This window comes from Myotis brandtii, unplaced genomic scaffold, assembly GCF_000412655.1.
Source record: "Myotis brandtii unplaced genomic scaffold, ASM41265v1 scaffold1735, whole genome shotgun sequence".
Classification (NCBI taxonomy): Eukaryota; Metazoa; Chordata; class Mammalia; order Chiroptera; family Vespertilionidae; genus Myotis; species Myotis brandtii.
In genome coordinates, this window is record NW_005356411.1 from 25,048 (window position 1) to 44,702 (window position 19,655).

Sequence of the window (19,655 nt, forward strand, 5' to 3'; positions counted from 1 at the left end):
AACTTACAGAAGCAACAGCACTAAGCTACTTTTTATAAGCACTACATGAGAGTTCCAGCTGCTGCACATACTCACCAACACTTGTTATAGTCAGTCTATATAATATTTTAGCCATTCTCACATGTAGTGGTAACTCTACTACCATGATAGACTCAAGACTTTAAGTTACATTTCTCGAAGAACTACTGTTTTTAAGAAAAGAAATAGGCAAACCACACATAGAAAAATATTTGCAAAACATGTGTCCATCAGAGGACTGTATTTCTAAAATAGTGATACACCATGTAACAACAAGGGTATAACCTGAGAAAGGTGCCCTTAGGGGATTGCCTGTACAGCATGTTACTTTATAAAGCAACACAAAGTTAAATCAAGAACAAGCAAAAATAATGTAATCACGAGATGCAGTAAACATGAGATGTATGAGACTGTTGTAGGCTAATGTGGCATACTGCTTTACAGCCATCATTTTTATAAGTAGAAAAGTACACTCTAAAATAATAATAAAAAGTATGGTATAGTAAATACCTAGCCAGTAACACAGTCCTTTACTATCATTATCAAGTATTATGGCCTGTACACAATTTATACTTTGATACAATTGGAAATGCACTAGGTGTGTTTGCCTCAAACACTTGAGTAATGTGATTTGCCAGAACCTTATTAAGGATATGATGTCACTAGGTGGTAAGAATTTTTCAGCTCTATTATAATCTTATGGAACCACCATCATATATGTGGCCCATCCTTGACCAAAATGTTGCTGTGTGATGCATGACTGTATATAAAACACTCTTACAACCCAATAGCAAGAAGACAAGCATCATTTCCTCGCCTACCAGGAAACAGCAGATCAAGCAGAGTCCCGCCAAGCAGAAGAGGATGATGGCCCAAAAAGGGAAATCTGGGGGGACAAGTGCTGGGCTGAGCCACCATCTCTCATTCCCCAGGGATCTTGCTTTCTCCCCCCTGTGCCTCAATAGTCCATGACATGGGTTGGCCAACTGTCGTTATCACACAAGCTCCTGTGTGCAGGTTTCTCTGGGATGAGGCACAGCATCAAGACATTCCCCCCTCCCCACGGGCTACCTTGAGGCTTACCAGAATTACCAGTCAGGGTCTCAGGTCTACTTGGAGAATAGCCTGGAAGGGAATAAAATGGAGAAGTGTTTTGCTCTGTTTAATAAAACTCTTCAAACACACAGAAAAATAGAACTATAGCATAAACATCCCTCCCCAAGTTTTAGCAATGTACTGGTATAGTTCACCCAATGAAAGCAGTATTTCACCCAATACACAAATTATTAACAGTTGCTACTCTTGCCTCATCCCATATTTTCACTGAATATTTAAGTAGACATCATTATGTCTCACTCCATTTCAGTTTGTAGCCCTAAAAAATGAGATGCAATGGCCTACATAACCTTAGGCCATTGTCATACTACAATAGTGTATTAAATTAAATCAAATTTCTACCTTTGTGTACAGAATATTGAAAGTAGGCTGGACCATCTTATGATTGTCAAGGGAGAATGGTTCATCCCAGTTGCAAGCACGTGAGATCTCTCTAAATATGTAAATTACAACTCATAATCTCTTTTCTCAGCCTAGAATCACATTTACCTGCTTTTCCTTTACCACATTGTTTTATACTCATTTCCCAGGATTCAACTATAATATAATTTCTACAGGAAGCCTTCTCAGATTACCACTCCCAAGCATGGACTGATTTACATCAAATAATTTACTACTGACAACTACCTATTCTTGTTATTTTCTACTGCAATATAAACTCCATGAGGGTAGGAACACATTGTACCCTTTAGGCAGGGTAGGAGGGTTTCTGTTCCCCTACTTCTCCCTAGCAAACTTTTTATTTTTAAAGAGAGTGGAAGAAAAGGTGGGAAGGTTGAAGGGAGGGAGGGAGGTGGAGAGAGAGAGAAAGAGAGAGAAAGAGCGAGAAAGAGAAAATATTAATGAGAGAGAGAGAGAGAGAGAGAGAGAGACAGTAGAAACCCAATTGGTTTCCTCCCGCATGTGCCCCAACCAGGCCGGGGATGGGACCTGCAACTCAGGTATATGCCCTTGATTGGAATTCAATCGGCAACCCTTCTGAGCTCAGGCTGATACTAACCACTGAGCAATGCTGGCCAGGGCTTCCTATCCAACTTTTTAAGAAGTTCTGCCCAATACAGAGCTGCCACAAGGGGGCTTCTTAAATTACAATTAATTTTAATTAAATGAAATTTAAAAATCTGGTACCTCCTAACATTAAAATCAGTAACAATAAAAATCTGTGTCAGCCATACATCTCATACTCAAAACTTCTATGTGGTTGATGTGCTGGGCAGCAGAGATAGAGAACATTTCCATCACTGCAAAAGTTCTATTGGATGGTGATGATCTGGGCAGTAATGGGCAAACTACATACAGCCTGCAGGCCAAGTCAGGCCCACTGCCTCTTTTTATACAGCCTGTGGGTCAGAAAACAGGTCCATCCCATCACACCTGTCAAGGCTGGTTCACACATAGTTTGCTGCTGACAGCCCTCACTGACCATCTGGTAATTGACTCTCAGTAGACAGAGAAGGACTCTGAAGTCGAGTAGGAAAAGGACTAGCCTGAGGGCACAGAGCTATCTAGGTGACCACAAAGGCCTCCTATATTCCACTGGGCATCCTTTCTTCTCCCTCAATAGTGGGTAAAGCCAGGGGACTGTGCTACCTCCTACTAGCCTCAGAAAGTTCAATGCCAACTCATCCCCAGGCCTCCAGATTCCTAGGGAAGTCCACAGGTGTGGCATTTACACCCCCACTCCTGCCCCAATGACCTGGAAGTCTTACCATCCACTAGCACACTGTTCCTGTCCAGGGTAAAGTTCTGAAGGTGGGTGCCATTCTGAGTCAGCTGCAGGAATTCCTCATAGATGGCAACTCTGTCCATTTTCTGTGCCAATGGTGAGAAGTGGCACAGGGAGTCCACCCTAGTGTGGTTGCTGTGGGGGACAGACCTGGAAGCACACAAGGGATGCAGGGGTATCTGAAACTCTGCCCTGAGTCTAGCTTTCCTGTTCTAGTTCTTGCCAAGAGAACTCTCCGCAATGAAGTAAACCTTGTGTCTACACTGTCCAATATAATCATTATTAGCCACAAGTTGTTGCTGAGCACTTAAAATGTGGCTGGTGAGTGTGAGTGAAGAATTGAGTTCCTCATGTAATGTAATATAATTAATTCAAAACAAATAGCCACAAGAAGAACATCTGTGAAATGATGGAGTAAGGACTTCTGAAAACCCATAAAAACAAGGAAAACACAATAAAAATGGTTAATATAAACTTTTCGAAAGTACAGAAATGAACCAAAGGCTTGCAACCATCTGAGGCATATTTAGTTAGGAGGGAGTAAGCGCTGTGGCATTATAACCTGCACTGTTGCCATTCTGCGCTCACAGTGTCCTCAGGAACTGTGAAATGCATCAGTCTCAGAACCATGTAACTGTGAAAAACACAGTCACATAGCCATCCTGGGTTTGGAGCTCCCCAAAAGATGCATCCCGGTTTGTTTCTATTTGACCTGTGTGGCATCCCCTTGAAACATCCCCTCAGCAAGGAAGGTCTATCCCCAGGGAACTTCCTAAAAACAATCAGTGGTAACTGTTTTTGCATTGTAGCTGCATGAGGGAGCAATATTAATATGTTGAGGCATCCAAGAGCTGAGCCAAAAACTTAAGATAAAAATTGGAAGAATGAGATGTCTCCAGTGGGCTTTGAAACTCTCCAATGAATTTGAGGGGATGTAGAAGGCCGCAAGAGTACAGGTCTGGGTGCACGCCCAGGAAAGACTTGAAAAGATCTTAATCACTAATCCCTACCTGAAAAAAGTTATCTTAATATATTAAGAACTGGCTCATGAAATGCACCATAGTTATAGGATAAAGCACAAATACTCATTATCTTAATACACACACACAAAAAGAATTTCACAAAATAGGCCTTTTATGATTTAAAAAAACCTTCAACTTGGAGATTTTAAAAAGAAACCTTCTCAATGTGACAAACAGCATCAAAAACAACAACAACAAACACACACACAACAAACTCCCACAAAAAACCTACAGCTAATATTATAGTCAGTGGTAAAAGACAGAATAATTTCCTCTAAGATCAAGGACAAAACAAGGATGTTTTCTCTCATTTCTTATGTTAATTGTACTAGAGGTTCTAATGAGAGCAATTAGGCAAGAAAAGGAGATGAAAGGCATCTAGATTGGAAAAGAAGACATAAAAATGTGATCGAAACTGTGTTTTGCAGATGATGTAATACTGTATATAAAAAAGTCTGAGAAATAAACACACAGAATAGTATATGAACAATATTTCAGTAGGTGTATAACAACTTAACTGTCACATGGGGTTGTGGCTACACTACTGGACAACACAATCAGACTGCTGAATTTTAAGCCATCTCATGATAGCCCCCATCTTGTATGGGCTGTGGATTCAGGAGCTGATTTCTAAAGAAATGTTTTCTACAAGCCATATCCCATGGACCCCAGAACCAGGCACCTCCATCTCTAGTGAGGCTATTTTTTAAAGTAACAGTTCTATATCCCTAGGGCTCTCTTCTGTAACAGCTAGGAACTGAGAGATTATAGCATAGGGATTCTCTTACCTAAAGAAGATCGTATATCCTTTATGTAAAAGAGAAGTTTACAGAGGCATTGGGCCTTGATTTGGAACTCACCTGAATGCTATAATTTGACAGTCAGAAAAATAATTCTTGATGCTGCTGTTTCGGAAGAGCTGGTTGAGCTGAAAGACAGGGTAAAGTTTCTCTCATCAGAACCCCAGGCTTTCTCAGAGAATGTTCAGCCACTGAGCAAACTTCTCCATCTGTTTTTTTCTTGGCTCAACAAAGACTAGTGAAGGTATGTGTACCAAAAAAGGCTGTGTTTCTTGGTAGGACTTAGCTACATGTGTACCTATTTCTTCATTTGCAAAATGGGAATAAGAACTGGTATTCATGAATTGTTATGAAAGTCACCAACTGACTATGTAGATCTATAGGCCAGTCTCTACATGGAAACAGAGTGGACACAACTGCATTCTCACCGCATTCTCCATGCTTCTTTTGTTCCGCTGGTGTGTGGTGGTGCCTGGTAGACCTATGTCCTGGACATAGAGTAGATTGGTGACAGTGAAATTCAGCTGGAGGTGCTGAGGGCTGGGACTGCTTGTTGGTTTGTCTGTTGGCAGATGAACTGATGCCTCCACTTCTAGAATAAAAAGAGAATATAAAATTCCAATACTGAAGTTGAAATATTCAAAATAATCAAAATTCAAAATATTCAAAATTCAATATTCAACTTCAATACTAAATATCTGCCAAATGGTAGGTGGCACCAAGCTAGTGGGGAAGGATTTAACAAGAGGTCATTTAAACCAGTCTACTTATTGCTGGTAATGTGACCTGAACTGGGTTTTTTAAGATGGGCTCCAGAAGATCCTCCATCCACCTGTCCACTTTGAATCTATTCATTTATCTACCTGCACAACCCCCTTTCCATCAAGAATTCTGGGAGTTCCCTAGGATGTCTGGGAGAGTAGAATGGGCCTCTCTGAGGTGTAGCTGGCAAGTGCAGGGGCTGACCAACCCAGCAGGCATCTGTCACACACCTTTGTTGGCCTAGGCTCCTAATGTTTTTTGCTGCTTTCAGTCTCCTTCCCTCTCTCAATCCATTCTCCACAAAGCACCCAGGAAACGAGCTTTCAAAAGTAGAACGCAAAGTGTTTTATGTTCCTCCACAAACCATTCCAGTGCCCAAGAAAGTCCCTGACCACCTCTTTAGCCTCAACGGTCACCTTCCCCATGTCAAAGTGCATGCACCAGCCACAAGATACCTCGTATAGCGTCCCCAAATATGCCATGCTCTTTCTATCTTCTAGGTTAAAGACACATGTAGCACAACTATTTATCCCACGTCCCCCACAGGCTAGGTCATGTTCTCCATCACATCTTAGTTTCTTCATCACTTCCTTATGAAAACATTCTAAGACAGGGATGTGTGTCCCTCCTTGAGGTTCCCACAGGCTCTTGAAATCCCTTTATAGAAATTTTCACAATGCATTATCAGTACCTATTAACTTGCATTAAATAATAGTTGAATGAATGAATAATAAATGACTCACAGAGGGCCTAAAAAGGCAACTCAGGACCCTCTAAATTTGTGTAAAAATAAGCATCCCTTTGAGGATGGGGAGGATAAGGTCGGTGGGGAGGTGTATGATTGCTGCATATTCTTTTCTGCCTCATGTTGGATGATCCATGGCCATGAATATGGTTCATCAACATGGACCTCCAAAAGAGTAACACTTTTCCCTCCCAAGCCTACATCGGTTCCATTGCTACTGAGAAGACCCATCCTTCCTCAAAGCCCATCTCCACAAGCCATGAAACCAGTTCCCCGTCTTGTACCTGTCACTTGAATATCTGCCAAATGGTAGGTGGCACCCAGCCAGTGGGATGAAGCATTGAGGGTCTTGTCTAGAAAGATTTGTTTCACCATTCTGGGGTCTACACTGGAGGAGAAGAGTTCCTGGATAGTGACTGTCACGGAGCCCAGCCTAGAATCAGAGACCATGGGGACTCAGCCAGCATCCAACACCAGCAGTGTCCCCTGAGTTCCTGCTTTATGAAAGGTGTTTAGGAGTTGAGAATAAAAACAGTAACAGTAATAATAATGAACATCTACTAGGCATCCCTAAGAAGTGACTTACACATTCCCTTATCATCACTGTGGTGGAAGGTATTATTACAACTATCCCCACAAAGAAACTTAAGTTAGGAAATATTCAAAATTCAATATTCAACTTCAATATTCAAAATCATATGCCTCATGATCCTCCTCTACTGTGTAGATTTCCTAGTTCCTCCACCCATCACTCAGAGACTGGGTGCAATCCCAACTTGGACAGTTCTTGGGCTGTTTACTTTGCTGAGCCTCAGTTTTCCCATCTGAACAATGGGGACAATCATTGTATCCACTTCATGAGGCTGTGATGAGAATTAAGTGAGATGATCATGCATGAAAGTGCTCAGCAGAGAGGCTGGCCACGGTAAATCTTATTATTGAGATGATACTGGTTGAAAGTGTCCAGAAGAGGAGAAGGTGGTAGATACTGATGGTTGGTGGCCCCATGAGGTTAGTTCTTTACCCACCCCTGAAAACCTATAGAAGGAGACGGTAGGATTAGCTGACAGGAATGTGGGGAGAATGGGCACAATGTTAGGACTTTCAGAACAAGATACACCACAGGAGCTCAGAGCAAAAGCCACCAACTCAGCCGAGACTTCCAATCTCCTCAACTTACTTCAAGTCAGTAACCAGGCAGGAGTAGAATGCATCTCCTAGCTGGCTGCCTCTGTAGAGTTTGGTGACCTAGAATGAAGGGGAGGAAGAGTGGGTGAGAGAGGTCCCTAGGGGCTGGAGGCAGCCACTGGAGCCAGTGAAAGAACACAGGCCTTGGAGCAAGGGAGAACTGAGTTCAAATACTCACTCTGCCCCCAACTCACTGTGTGACTGAAAGCACAGACTCCCATTTCTGAGCCTCACTTTGCTCATCTGGGAATGGGGAAGTAGGCCTTGGAGCAAGGGAGAACTGAGTTCAAATCCTCGCTCTGCCCCCAACTCACTGTGTGACTTAAAGCAGATACCCATTTCTGAGCCTCACTTTGCTCATCTGGGAATGGGAAAGGCAGACATGGTTCTGCCTCCAGAAACTGAGAGAACTCAGAAAACTAGAGTAAAGTGAAGTGCTGAAACAATCAGTTAATAGATAGATGTAAGTTAGAAGAATGAGAGGGGTACCCAGAGCAAGGAGATATAAGATGGGCGAGAGAGACTACACCTTGTCCTGGATGTCCCTCAGCAGGGAGGTGTACTCGGAGGACATGGGGTCTGGGTTGCTGAGGTTCCAGTTGATGATGCGGAAATTTAGCTGGTACTCACTCTGAATAGATAAATCCTGTGGGGCATAGCCTAGGGCCATGAAAAGAAAAAAAAGACATGCCAAGATGCTCAACAATTATTTTTCTTTTTACTATTTTTTAATATATATATTTATTGATTTTAGAGAGTAAGGGAGAGGGAGAGATAGAAACATCAATGATGAGAGAGAATAATTGATTGGCTGCCTCCTGCATGCCCCCTACTGGGGATCAAGCCTGCAACTGGAAAATGTGCCCTGAAAGGGACTTGAACCATCATCTCCTGGTTCATAGGTTGATGCTTAACCACTGAGCAACACAGGCCAGGCAAGATGCTCAACTTTCAGCATGGAGGCATGGCATCACAGAGGTTTATCCTCTGGGGACTGTGGGGGTTCCCAAATGGAAAGTCACCCAAAGAGGGGGAAACTCGGAGTTTTACAGGGATTCTCCTAAGCTGAGTTTTTATGTTTGTGCTTATGCAGTTACCACTTTGTAGAATGCTTTTCCACCCTCTTCCTGGAAAACTCCTATTCATGTTACAGAAGCCCAAGGTATGGAGCTCCAGGAGAGTAGGAACCCACCCATCTATCTTGTTCTTGTCATGCCCCAGGATCTAACACAGGTCTGGGCACATAATATTTTTCAGGAAGCCTTCCTTGACTTGTTCCCCTCCCATCTCTCATCCCATAGCAACCAGTTATATAATGTTGCTGCCATTTTTGTGACCCTAAGTAATCATTAGTTCACTTGACCATGAGTTTTCCAGTGACAAAAGCTGTGTCTTTTATCTCCATATCCACCCAACACATAGTTTGGTACAGAATTGTCACACATGTGTGTTTGCTGAATGAATGAATGGGAACTGCAGCAGATACCTACAGATGAGGGGCTGATATTCTCATCTTTTATTTGTTCATTCACTTATTGAGTACCACAATGTGCCAACTTATTAAGAACTAAGGCTCTAGCATCCCAGTAGGCAAATCCTGATTAGAGTTGGACAATAAAACAAGTAATTGCAGTGAAGTGTGATAAGTGTTGGTGTGCTGCCTATCTAGGGCCTATGGACCATGGACAGCAGGGTCTCTCGTCTTCAGAACTACTGCCATTTGGGGCTATATGATTCTTGGTGGTGGGGTTCTCCTGTATATTGAAGGAATATTAGCAACATCTCAGCCTCTGTCTACTAGATGCCAGTAGCACCTTATCCCAGTTGTGACAATCAAAAATGTCTCCAGACATTGCCCAGTGTCTACTGGGGGAAAGGGGGGGTGGGAAGGAGCAGAATTGCCCCTGGGTTGGAACAACTGGCTTAGAGGAACCTTGCTTAGATACTATGTGTCTGTAATTTTGATTTTGCATTAAAATGTATTATATTAATTTAGTTAAAGAATTTCATGTTTTTACCAGAAATAATAGGAAATACCCTCCCCATGGAGGTTGGGGAGGGTATCTCCCAGCCTGAGCTTAGACTGATTTCTTAAAGAGGAACTAAAATAAAACAAAGACATGTAATGAACACTGTAAATCCAAGTTCAGGATAAACACTCACCATTGACAAAGAGGCTGCCCCTGACCAGGGTATAGCGACCCATCTGGGTGACACTGTGGGTCAGCTGGCTCAGCTCCCAGTAAAGTCGATCTCTGTCTAGCCCGGGGTTCAAGGGGTCAGGGTGATAGGTGCAGATGATATCCACCCTGGTGGCTGCTCCATCTTTCTCAGGCCTGGGGGGAGAGGCATGTGGGAACTCTAGAAAGAGAGAGATCCTGAAACTGCTGGGTGTGGGGGCCAGAAAGATGGAGAAGCTAATGTGAGGTCGGTGGGAAGACTGAAAAGGGGGTGGTCACCACAAGTGGCCATTATGGCAAATGCTCAGGAAAGAGTCTTACCTGAGGGAGATCAGTCTGCAACCCGAGTAGTAGGGGCCCAGACTGCTCTTCATAAACAAGGATCTGAGCTGGAGAGGAAGGAGGAAGAGGATGAGCAGGAGGGTTGGCTAAGAGGCTGGGTGGGATTTACCCGACCAGGAGCTGCTGGGACCAGGGTCTCACCAGGTCCTGCAGGATACTCTGAGTAGAGTTGAACATGGCCGAGCCACTTCCCATGTCTACTGAATACTGGAGGTTGGAGATGGTAAAGTTGAGTGTGAGGGTCTCCAAGTTGTACAACAGAACTGTAGGAAGAGAAGGGGTTAGATGGCAGTCACTGAAAGCCAGCCTGAGTCCTGTAATCATGATAAATCATGATAATCTGTTGTCTTCTTTTCCAGTGGTACTGGTGTGGTCAAGTCAAAACCATCAGAAACACTCAGAAATATGAGTATTACTCATCTCACCTCCAAGTACTACCAACTCCACATGTGAATGATTCTCACATACATCACCTCTCTCCATCTTCTCCCAGCCCAGTTCTTACCTTCTCTCACCTGGACCAATGCCCCAGCAGGCACACTAGACACCCTGTCTAAAAGATGTTCTCCACACTGAATAGTAGTAGAAATTTTCTTAAATGAAAGTTTCACTATGGTCACCACTGCTCTTTATCATCCATGACACCCTATGGCCTTCAGCATTAGGTTCAAGCTTATAATGACCTGGCACTCAAGTTCCTTCCTAATCTTGTTCTTACCAATATTTCAGTTTCATTTATCCATCTACTCCATATTAAGCTTTATACTTCAGGTAAATGAAATCCCTCTCAATTTCACTACACTATGCTGTTTGTGCCTACTGACCCTTTGATCAATCCCCTCTACCAGGTGATCTCCTTCTCCATGCCCTATTTGACTAGAGCAGTGATGACAAACCTATGACACGCGTGTCAGAGGTGACACGTGAACTCATTTTTTTGGTTGATTTTTCTTTGTTAAATGGCATTTAAATATATAAAATAAATATCAAAAATATACATCTTTGTTTTACTATGGTTGCAAATATAAAAAAATTTCTATATGTGACACGGCACCAGAGTTAAGTTAGGGTTTTTCAAAATGCTGACATGCCGAGCTCAAAAGGTTCGCCATCACTGGACTAGAGCATTCCTACTCCTTCTTAAAGGCTCCATGTGGGTAACTTTCACCAGAAAGCTATTCCCATTCAAATTATACCAGATGCTTCTTCCCAAAACATCCCACATTTTGTTATAATGGTCTGTTAATCTCACAAGCCTGGAGGCTCCACGAGGTTAGGTATTAAATTGAATTGTTGGTATAATTGGTTGCCCTAAAACCAGAATTTCACAGCCTAGCTCACCAGTTCCTATGTGACAATTGTCTGGTGGGGCTTGAGAGCTTCTCTTAGGAAGGAAAAGGGCCCCATCAAATACCTGTGGTTGCTTCTGGTTGCACAGATGATGACAAAGTGGGCAGGACTGTAGTGGCTGGTTCAGAAGCTATAAAAAAGGCAGTCATCAGTGAGGGACAGACCCGCCCCCCGCCCCCCGCCCCCCGACAAAGGGGGAAAGTTCCATCAGAGTCTCATGGACTCCAGCAGTTGTCCTAGGAAAACCACTCACAGGTGTATCATAAATGAGAGTGAGGAAAGGTGTAACTGTGTGAGTATAGGGGTGAGCAAACCTGTAAATGAAACGAATTCAAGAGAGTGAGAGCGGGTGAATGATAGACAGACTAAACAAAGAGGACAGATAGATGGGCGGGCAGAAAATGGACAGACAAATGGGATACCTGGATGGACAGAGGAAGAATGAACAAATGAAGGGTCAAAGAGAAAGCAGGAAGAATAAAGACAAGGAACAGAAGTTGGAGAGATGGAAGGAAAATAGGAGGGAAGGACAGATGTAGGAAAGAACAAACAGGTGAATGGTCAGAAGGCTGAGTGGACAGATAGTAAAAAAGGAGAGAAGAAGAGCATAAAGAAGTAGAGTTGGAGAGATGGATGGAAGGACGGAAAGAATAGACACAGGTAAATAAGCAGAAGGATGATTGTCTGGATGGATGAATCGAAGAAAAGAATGAAGAAAGGAAGGAAGGAATGGATCAAAGGAGGGAGGTGTTGGGAAGAGGGGAAAGAGGGAGAAAAGAAGGTATTTGAGAGAAAGGGTAACTGGAATAATGGAAGAATAGATGGGTTAAAAGATAAACAAAGGAACCACTGGATGAGTTCATGGGAAAATTTGGCCTAACCACTGAGTAGCCCCCTACAGTCTGCAGTTTGATGCCGAGGCCCCTCATGGGGCCCCTGTAAGAGATTTTGTTTTCAGGAGGCATGAACTAAAAGTTACTACGTGACCTCAACCCCATCCCTGTAGGGAAGTCTTGTTAAAATTTCTTATTCTAACCCAAAGGGATGTGGAGAAATTAGAAAGCCATTATCATGGAAGAAGGTCCAAAAACAGGCCAAGGACTCAGCATTCTTCCTCCCACCGACACATTGGCCCTACTCAGAAGACCGGCCTGGGTTTAGGGCAAGCTCCCTTTGTCAGTGAGGAGAAAAGCTTGGCTCAAGAACTAAGGAGTCTAAAATGAGCACTAGAGGCAAAGATACGTACTTGTAGGAGGCTCATCTGGACCACGTTCATTATAACCTGGAAATGAACAAGTCACAAATAAGGGAAGTGGCAGAATAATCCCAGGTATTCCATGCATTTGAGTCATGTGGGACTCCTGCCTGGATTCCTTTCCCTATGTGTACCAGGTGAGCATCGAGGCATATTCTAAGATGAGACGCAAATGTCATATCCACTATGAGGGCTTTCTTGATCTTTCCATTAAAAACAACCCTTCTCCATCCACCTATCCAGCGTACCTCCAACAAAAGATACACATTTATGTTCATACATTTATTCCCCCCCTTCCATATCCATACACTCCACCATCTTCCCTTCCATTCTCTCTCCATCTATCCCTCCGTCCAATGAATAGTTGTTCAGGCTTACTATGTGCCAAGTTCCATTACATTTGGGGAACATACAGTGAACAAAACAGTTTCTGTCCCATTGGAGGTTACATGATGTCAGGTTGTGCATGTAGCCTGTCTTTGTCCCTGGTGCCTGGCTTACAGCAGATGCTTGGCAAATGCTGAGTGAGTGAACAAAATGAAGCATATAGGTTGTGCAGTTTCCAAAGGGGGGAAATCCAAAAGTGGGCCCTGTAATGGCCAAGGTGAAGGCAACAGATGTGAACTCAGAACATCAAGATGCAGACTGGCCATAAACCTACTGTGCGTGTGTGCAGGTCCCCTCCTTCCTCTGAGCTCCATTTCCCTCCTTGCTAAAGTGGGAGTCACAAAGGACCAGAATGTCTCCCTGACCACCTGATGGGGCCATGATGATAAGGAAGTGTTAGTTGCCAAGTATAATTTCCAGGTTGTAGATGGAGGAGGGAAGCTGAGTCATTGCAATTATCCTACTATGACCAAGCTCTGTCTCTCAGAACACCAGATGAATGTCACCCTCTTAAATGCTGTCACTTCTTGGATTATAGGCTGATGGCCAGTGTGTCGGAAGCCTGGGCCTCCTAGATGCTCAGAGTGCCTTCCCTCCTTCCTGGTATAGGGTCCCACCCAGAACAGAAGTCTATCCTTAGTCAAGGGTGAGAAGAGAGCAGGGAGGGGAGATAGATGTGCGATTTTCTTTCCCCAAGAATCCCCTTGAAAGACTGGCATTAGATGCTGATTATGACCTGGGTCCACAACTCTCAAGCTACACCCACTTGGGCAAATTATTTAACCTTTCTAGGCCTCAGTTTATTCTTCTGTAAAACAGGTTTAATCAAGGACCAGTTTAGTGGGGTGAGGGAGAAGAATCAGTGTGGAGTAGAGATTCACACCTGAGCTTGTCTCAACTTTTTCCCTAGAGAACTGGTAAAAGGGAATCCTCTGGAGTTAGGGGGTGGCCCCAGTGGAATGGGCTGAGAACTGCTAACCATTGAGGTAGAGGCTGTCCTTATCCAGAGAGTAGGAGCCCAGCTTCGTGATGCCGTGGGTTTGCCAGATCAGCTCATGGAACAGCTGCTTGGCAGGCAGACCTGGGCCGCTGGAGGGCTGGCGGTAGGTGCAGAGCAAGTCCACCCCTGTCTTGGCGCCATTCTTCACAGACCTGGGGAAGAAGAGGTTCACCTTTGGGGGATGCAGTTCTCTTGGCACCTCTCTACCTGTGGTAACTACACACTCCAGGTCCTGTGTTTCAGACTTCTTGAACCTTTTATAGTTTCTCTACCTGGCCACACTCTCTCATCTTGGGATCTTTGCACTTCCAGTGACTTCTGTCTGGAAGTCTCTTCCCTTCTTTCCTTACCTGGGCAATTTCCTGGTCATCTTTCAGGTGTCAACTTACGCACCTCCCCTTCCTCAGAGAACCCTCCCAGGCGGTCAGGAACCTCTTCTGTGATTGCAACCCTGCTCATCCACTATGCGAGCATGTATTAGTTGTCCCTGTTCCCTCCAGTCGTTGACCTCCATGAGGTCAGGGAATGGGACAGTGTAATTCATTGTTGTCGTGTTGAACACCCAGCACCTAGCACATTGCCTGTTCTATGTAAAATCCAAAGTCCTACTGAATTAATAAACAAAATCTGATCTATACATGCAGTGGAATATTATTCAGCCTTAAAAAGAAAGACAATTCTGCCATGCTACAACATGGATGAACCTTAAAGACCTACGGTAATTGAATAAGCATCACAAAAAGACAAAGGCTGCATAATTCTATTCATATCCGGAGTAGTCAGACTCATATAGACAGAATGCAGAATGGTGGGTGCCAAGATTGGGGGTAGAGAGAAATGGGAAGTTGTTGTTTTGTGGATACAGAATTTAAGTTTTGCAAGTTCTGGAGACTGGTTTCACAGCAATGTGAATATACTTCATACTACAAAACTGTATGCTTTAAAATGGTTCAGATGGTAAGTTTGTTACGTGTATTTTACCAAAATTACAAAAGTTCAACTTCCTTCAAGGCTCTACATGGTGTAGATATCTCAAATCTCATCTCCTCCCTCTCGCTAACCTGTTCTCTCTCTGCTCCAGCCACACTGGCCTCCTTGCTGTTCAATGAACTTGCCAAGTTCATTTCTACCACAGGGTCTTTTCATGGGCTGTCCCCTATGCCTAGAACAGTTTTCATGACCAAATCCTTCTGGGACACAGCTCAGAAGTCACCTCCACAGAGAAACTACCCTGTCCTTGGGGTAAAACTCCTTTCCCATAACTCTCTACTTATTTATGCTTTGCATCACCTTATCGCATTTGCAAGCACTTTACTTCAATACTCACTCTCCTGATTCCTGTCTGATTTCTCCACTAGATGAGGGCAGAGGAAGTGCCACTGTGGTACCTACCACCTGCCTCATAGGTGCTGTACCATCATGTCAGTTTAATTAAAATACCAACTGAGAAGTACTTCATAAACACCAACGGAACAAAAACTGATCCAGAGACATGAGAATAACTGCCCAATGGGTACAGAGTTTCTGCTTGGGGTGATGAAAAGTTCTGAAACTAGGTAGTGATGATGGGTGCACACCATTGTGCATGTAATTGATGCCACTGAATTGTACACTTAAAATGGTTTAAATGGATAATTTTGTGTCTATATGTATTTTGTCACAATATAAAAAATTAATAATGTGATACTTTTTAAATGGATGCAGAAAAGACCCCCCCTTCCCCGAATAGCCTGCCACAACCACGGGCAGCCCCACAGAGAGAAGCCCATGTCCTTTGGTGGTGGGCTATGGAGGGGGGTGTTCTCACCTTAGCGAGGTGACCTTGCAACCTGCATATCGGGGACCAAGGCTGCTGTTCCTGAACAACGGGCTGATCTGGAGAGGAAGGAGAGAGCCAGTATTGGTCAAAGGTGGGCAACAATCCCTGTGATGGGTCATGGAGAGGTGGGAGGGGTAAGCAGGTCTCTCACCAGATGCTGCATGAGGATGTCTGTGATGTTGAACATGTGGGAGCCCCGATGGCTCATGTCCGCTGTGTAGTGCAGGTTGTCGATGGTGAAATTCAGTGTGAAAGGCTCCTCACTGACCTCCGCAGCTATGATGGGAGGAGAGCCAAGGCTTGCAGGGAGTTTGGGGGGCCCAATGTCTACTTATGACTAGGGATTCATGGGGCCCATGTCCTTCTCCTGATTAGCCTGAGGGTCACTTGTTAATGGAGACAACTCCAACAGTGAGTGGAGCAGGCTTACTGACTTTGGGGCATCAAGATGAGACATTTCTACCCAGATGCAGGAGTGGAGGGCTCTGAGGAAACAAGGTGGCTTTTTACTTTCCCAGGAGAAAAGTCTCCAACTTGCCACGCTGGTGGGGAACTAATGACCCCTGGTGTTTTTATCCATATTCTTTCTGCTCCCCATCTCTATCTTTGTCTCCCTGTGCCTCAGTCTCTTTCTTTCTTCCTTTTGATAGATAGATAGATATCTAAGTCTATATTTATGTCTATGAGAATTGTTGGCTCCTTAAACTACTGCACAGAAGATTGGCATACCTGGTTGTAAGTGCAGGAGATAGATCTAATCTCTCATCTATTTATCATTGCTATTTCTATATACCTATGTTACCTATCTACCTATTATCTATCTATCTATCTATCTATCTATCTATCTATCTATCTATCTATCTATCTATCTATTATCTCTCCTGCCAATACAACCAGGTATGTCAACCTTCGATGCGTCGATTTAAAAAGTTTAAAAATCCTAGCAGCTATAACCAACCTCTCTGCACCTCAACTTTTTTTACAAAAATATGTTTTTATTGATTTCAGTGAGGGAGAGGGAGAAAGAGATAGAAACATCAATGATGAGAGAGAATCATTGATCAGCTGCCTCCTGCCTACCCCCTGCTGGGGATCAAGCCCACAACCCAGGCATGTGCCCTTGATTGGAATCAAACCCGGGACCCTTCAGTCTGCAGGCCGACACGACACTCTATCCACTGAGCCAAACCAGCTAGGGCTCTGCACCTCAATTTACTCATCTGTAAGATGAGATAATAATGGTTCCTACTTCAAAGTTTAAGGTTTAAACAAGTTAGTTTTTGTAATATGCTTAAGCACAGTGCTGGGTACAGAGTAAACACTATATGAAGATTCATTACATAAAATTAATAAGCAAACACCTCCTTACTATGTCAAAGCTTTTTACATGGATAAATATAATCTGGTTCTAGGATTACCCACGTTAAATAAAGTAGGAAACCAAAGCACAGAAATGGTCATCTGCCCAAGGTCACATGGCTGAAGGGAGGGAAAATCTGGTTTGGACCCCAGACCTTGCTTGTGACCACCCCTGCTGTGCTCTGGCTCAGAGGACAACAGGCAGCTGATATAATGTTTAATAGTTGGGATGACCTGTGTAGACCTCGATAGAAGTAGAATAAATGAACATATGATACAGGTAAGACTAGTGGTCCCATGGCTTGACTCTAGAATAGGTAGGTGATGCAGGAGCACAGTGTTTAAGACAAAACTCTGCGGGGGGGAGGGAGCTTACCTCCCCTCCTTCCTCCTTCCCTCTACTCTGTTATCACTCCTTTTAAGCTTCCTTCTGTCCAAACTTCCTTCTACCTTTCCATCCATCTTTCATTTCATCCATATATGGATCCTTGCTTCCTTCCTTCTTCCATTTTCACTTTCATCCATCCATCTTTTCTTCTTCCTTTCCTTTCTTTCTCTATCATCTATCTATCCACCCATCCATCCTTCCATCCATCGTTCCTTCCTACCTCAGTGCTTCTCTTCCTTACTTCTTCCCATTTACACATCCTTTTATGCATCCTTCTGTCCATCCTCCTATCCCCTTCTTCCATCTATCCATCCATCTTTAATTCCTCCCATCCCTCTTCTTTCCTTCCATCTATTTTATACATCTTTCCTCCCTCCTTACTCTTTTCTCTTCTATTCATCTTTTCTCCCTTCCATCTGCTCTTCCATCTTCTCTCCTTCCCTTCCTCCATTCATCACCTCTTCCTTCTTTTCATCCATCAATTTTGTGTTGCCTCCATGTGCATTTACTTGTTCCTATAATGCTCCAGGAACTATTCCCAGGACTGTATAGTGATAAACAAAACACAGTCAATGGAGCTGACTTTAACTTACTTTTCCTAATATGATTTAGGAAAGGATGGTTGTTATTGGACCTCAGGAGCCCAGAGGCCTGTCATGGTTTGGAAAAAGTAAAGGAGGGTAGTTGGACCCAAGTACAGTTTGAGAAAACACACCCTAATGCAAGGGTGATTAATTATTGAAAACCTTCAATGTTTTCATTGCAGTGCTTCAGATGCAAAGGGAGTTTGGCCCATAAACTAAAACACAGTAGGTGTGCACCAAAAATAAGCCTTTTGAAATAAATTAACCCATAATGGAGAGTTAGAGCATAAGTTTTGGAACCACAGGGACTCTGGATTCTATTATTTATTTGCTGTGTGGGCTGGCAGCCTCTTTTAGCCTGAGCTTTGCCATCTGTAAAATGGAGCTAAGTCACACGGTTGTAGTGAGAATTAAAGGACAGAGTGTATATGTTTTGGGATAAATTGTGTCCTCCCCCAAAATTCATATATTGTAACCCTAATAACTACTGCCTGTAGGTGACTGTATTTGGGATAGGGTCCTTTAAAGAGGTAATTAAGTTAAAATGAGGCCACTGGTGGAGGGGCACTCATCCAATCTGACTGATGTCCTTATAAGGAGAGGGGATTAGAACACACAGAGAGACTAGGGATGTGTGTGCAGAGGGACAACCATGTGAAAAGGCAGCAAGGGGGAAGCCATCTGCAAGCCAAGGAGAAAGGCCTCAGAGGAAACCACCCCTGCCTGCAATTTGATCTTGGACTTGCAGCCTCCAGGACTGTGAGAAAATAATTTCTGTTGCTTGAGCCACCCAGTATTTTGTTATGGCGGCCAGAACTGACTAATACAGTATGCAACACAGATGGTGCCTGGAAGGTAGTGAGTGGAAATCACTAAAAATGATGCTGAGAAACTCTAATAACAACAAAGATACAAATGAAAGGATAAGAAAAGAGAACCCAGGGTAAGGTTTTAGAAAAATTAAAATGAAAACCATGTGAGGGTCAGATATGGGAAAACATGTCAGTGTCTAAGATTTTCTCACCCTGGGCTGGAATTCTCCACCAGAACCCCGGGAGAAAGAGAAGGGATGTGATAGGGGCCCTTCCAGGTGTTTCTCTCACCAAGGACAGAAGGTGAAGGAGAACAAATGCTTTCCAAAACTGAAGTGGGAATGGAACCCAGGAAATAGGGGCCAGGAATACTCACTGGTGGGAGTCATGGTTGTGACTTGCAAGGTGTAACCTGCAGAGAGAAGGCGAGAGGAACTGAGTGAGTTTTGGGATGAACATAAAGATTAAGGGAAAGGGATTTTTTTGTGTGATAAAAGTAGAGGTGAAAGGCAGTGGGAAAATATTCAAGGAGGAGGAAACCGAGCAATGAGATTGAAGGTGGCTAGACCCAGTGATTACTTCATCACAAGGAAGACTGAACCCAGACCAAAAGGAAGAAAGGATGGATGATTTATTGCTTTAGAGCAGAGGTCTTCAAACTTTTTAAACAGGAGGCCAGTTCACTGTCCCTCAGACATTCCACACATGTGCACTGCGGGCCCAGGACGAGTCGGCTGCTAAGCAGGACAGGCAGCGGCGGCAAAAACACCCGGCGGGCGGGATAAATGTTTTCGGCGGGCCG

General features: G+C 43.7%; 1 protein-coding gene across 1 annotated transcript in view; it reads right to left on the bottom strand.

The window, feature by feature from the left end:
* LOC102263182 (mucin-16-like) overlaps nucleotides 1-19,655 on the bottom strand; it is a 36,533-nt gene that overhangs the window by 1,220 nt on the left and 15,658 nt on the right. The window contains exons 22-38 of the mRNA XM_005863166.2: nucleotides 19,230-19,265; nucleotides 15,862-15,986; nucleotides 15,699-15,766; nucleotides 13,871-14,043; nucleotides 12,496-12,531; nucleotides 11,314-11,379; nucleotides 10,041-10,162; nucleotides 9,879-9,946; nucleotides 9,541-9,713; nucleotides 7,907-8,037; nucleotides 7,370-7,437; nucleotides 6,474-6,622; nucleotides 5,111-5,274; nucleotides 4,743-4,810; nucleotides 2,844-3,010; nucleotides 1,102-1,143; nucleotides 840-904 (exon numbers count right to left, since the gene is read on the bottom strand). Coding sequence (XP_005863228.2) covers nucleotides 840-904; nucleotides 1,102-1,143; nucleotides 2,844-3,010; nucleotides 4,743-4,810; nucleotides 5,111-5,274; nucleotides 6,474-6,622; nucleotides 7,370-7,437; nucleotides 7,907-8,037; nucleotides 9,541-9,713; nucleotides 9,879-9,946; nucleotides 10,041-10,162; nucleotides 11,314-11,379; nucleotides 12,496-12,531; nucleotides 13,871-14,043; nucleotides 15,699-15,766; nucleotides 15,862-15,986; nucleotides 19,230-19,265 — 1,721 coding nt within the window. The remainder of the gene's footprint in view (nucleotides 1-839; nucleotides 905-1,101; nucleotides 1,144-2,843; nucleotides 3,011-4,742; nucleotides 4,811-5,110; nucleotides 5,275-6,473; nucleotides 6,623-7,369; nucleotides 7,438-7,906; nucleotides 8,038-9,540; nucleotides 9,714-9,878; nucleotides 9,947-10,040; nucleotides 10,163-11,313; nucleotides 11,380-12,495; nucleotides 12,532-13,870; nucleotides 14,044-15,698; nucleotides 15,767-15,861; nucleotides 15,987-19,229; nucleotides 19,266-19,655) is intronic.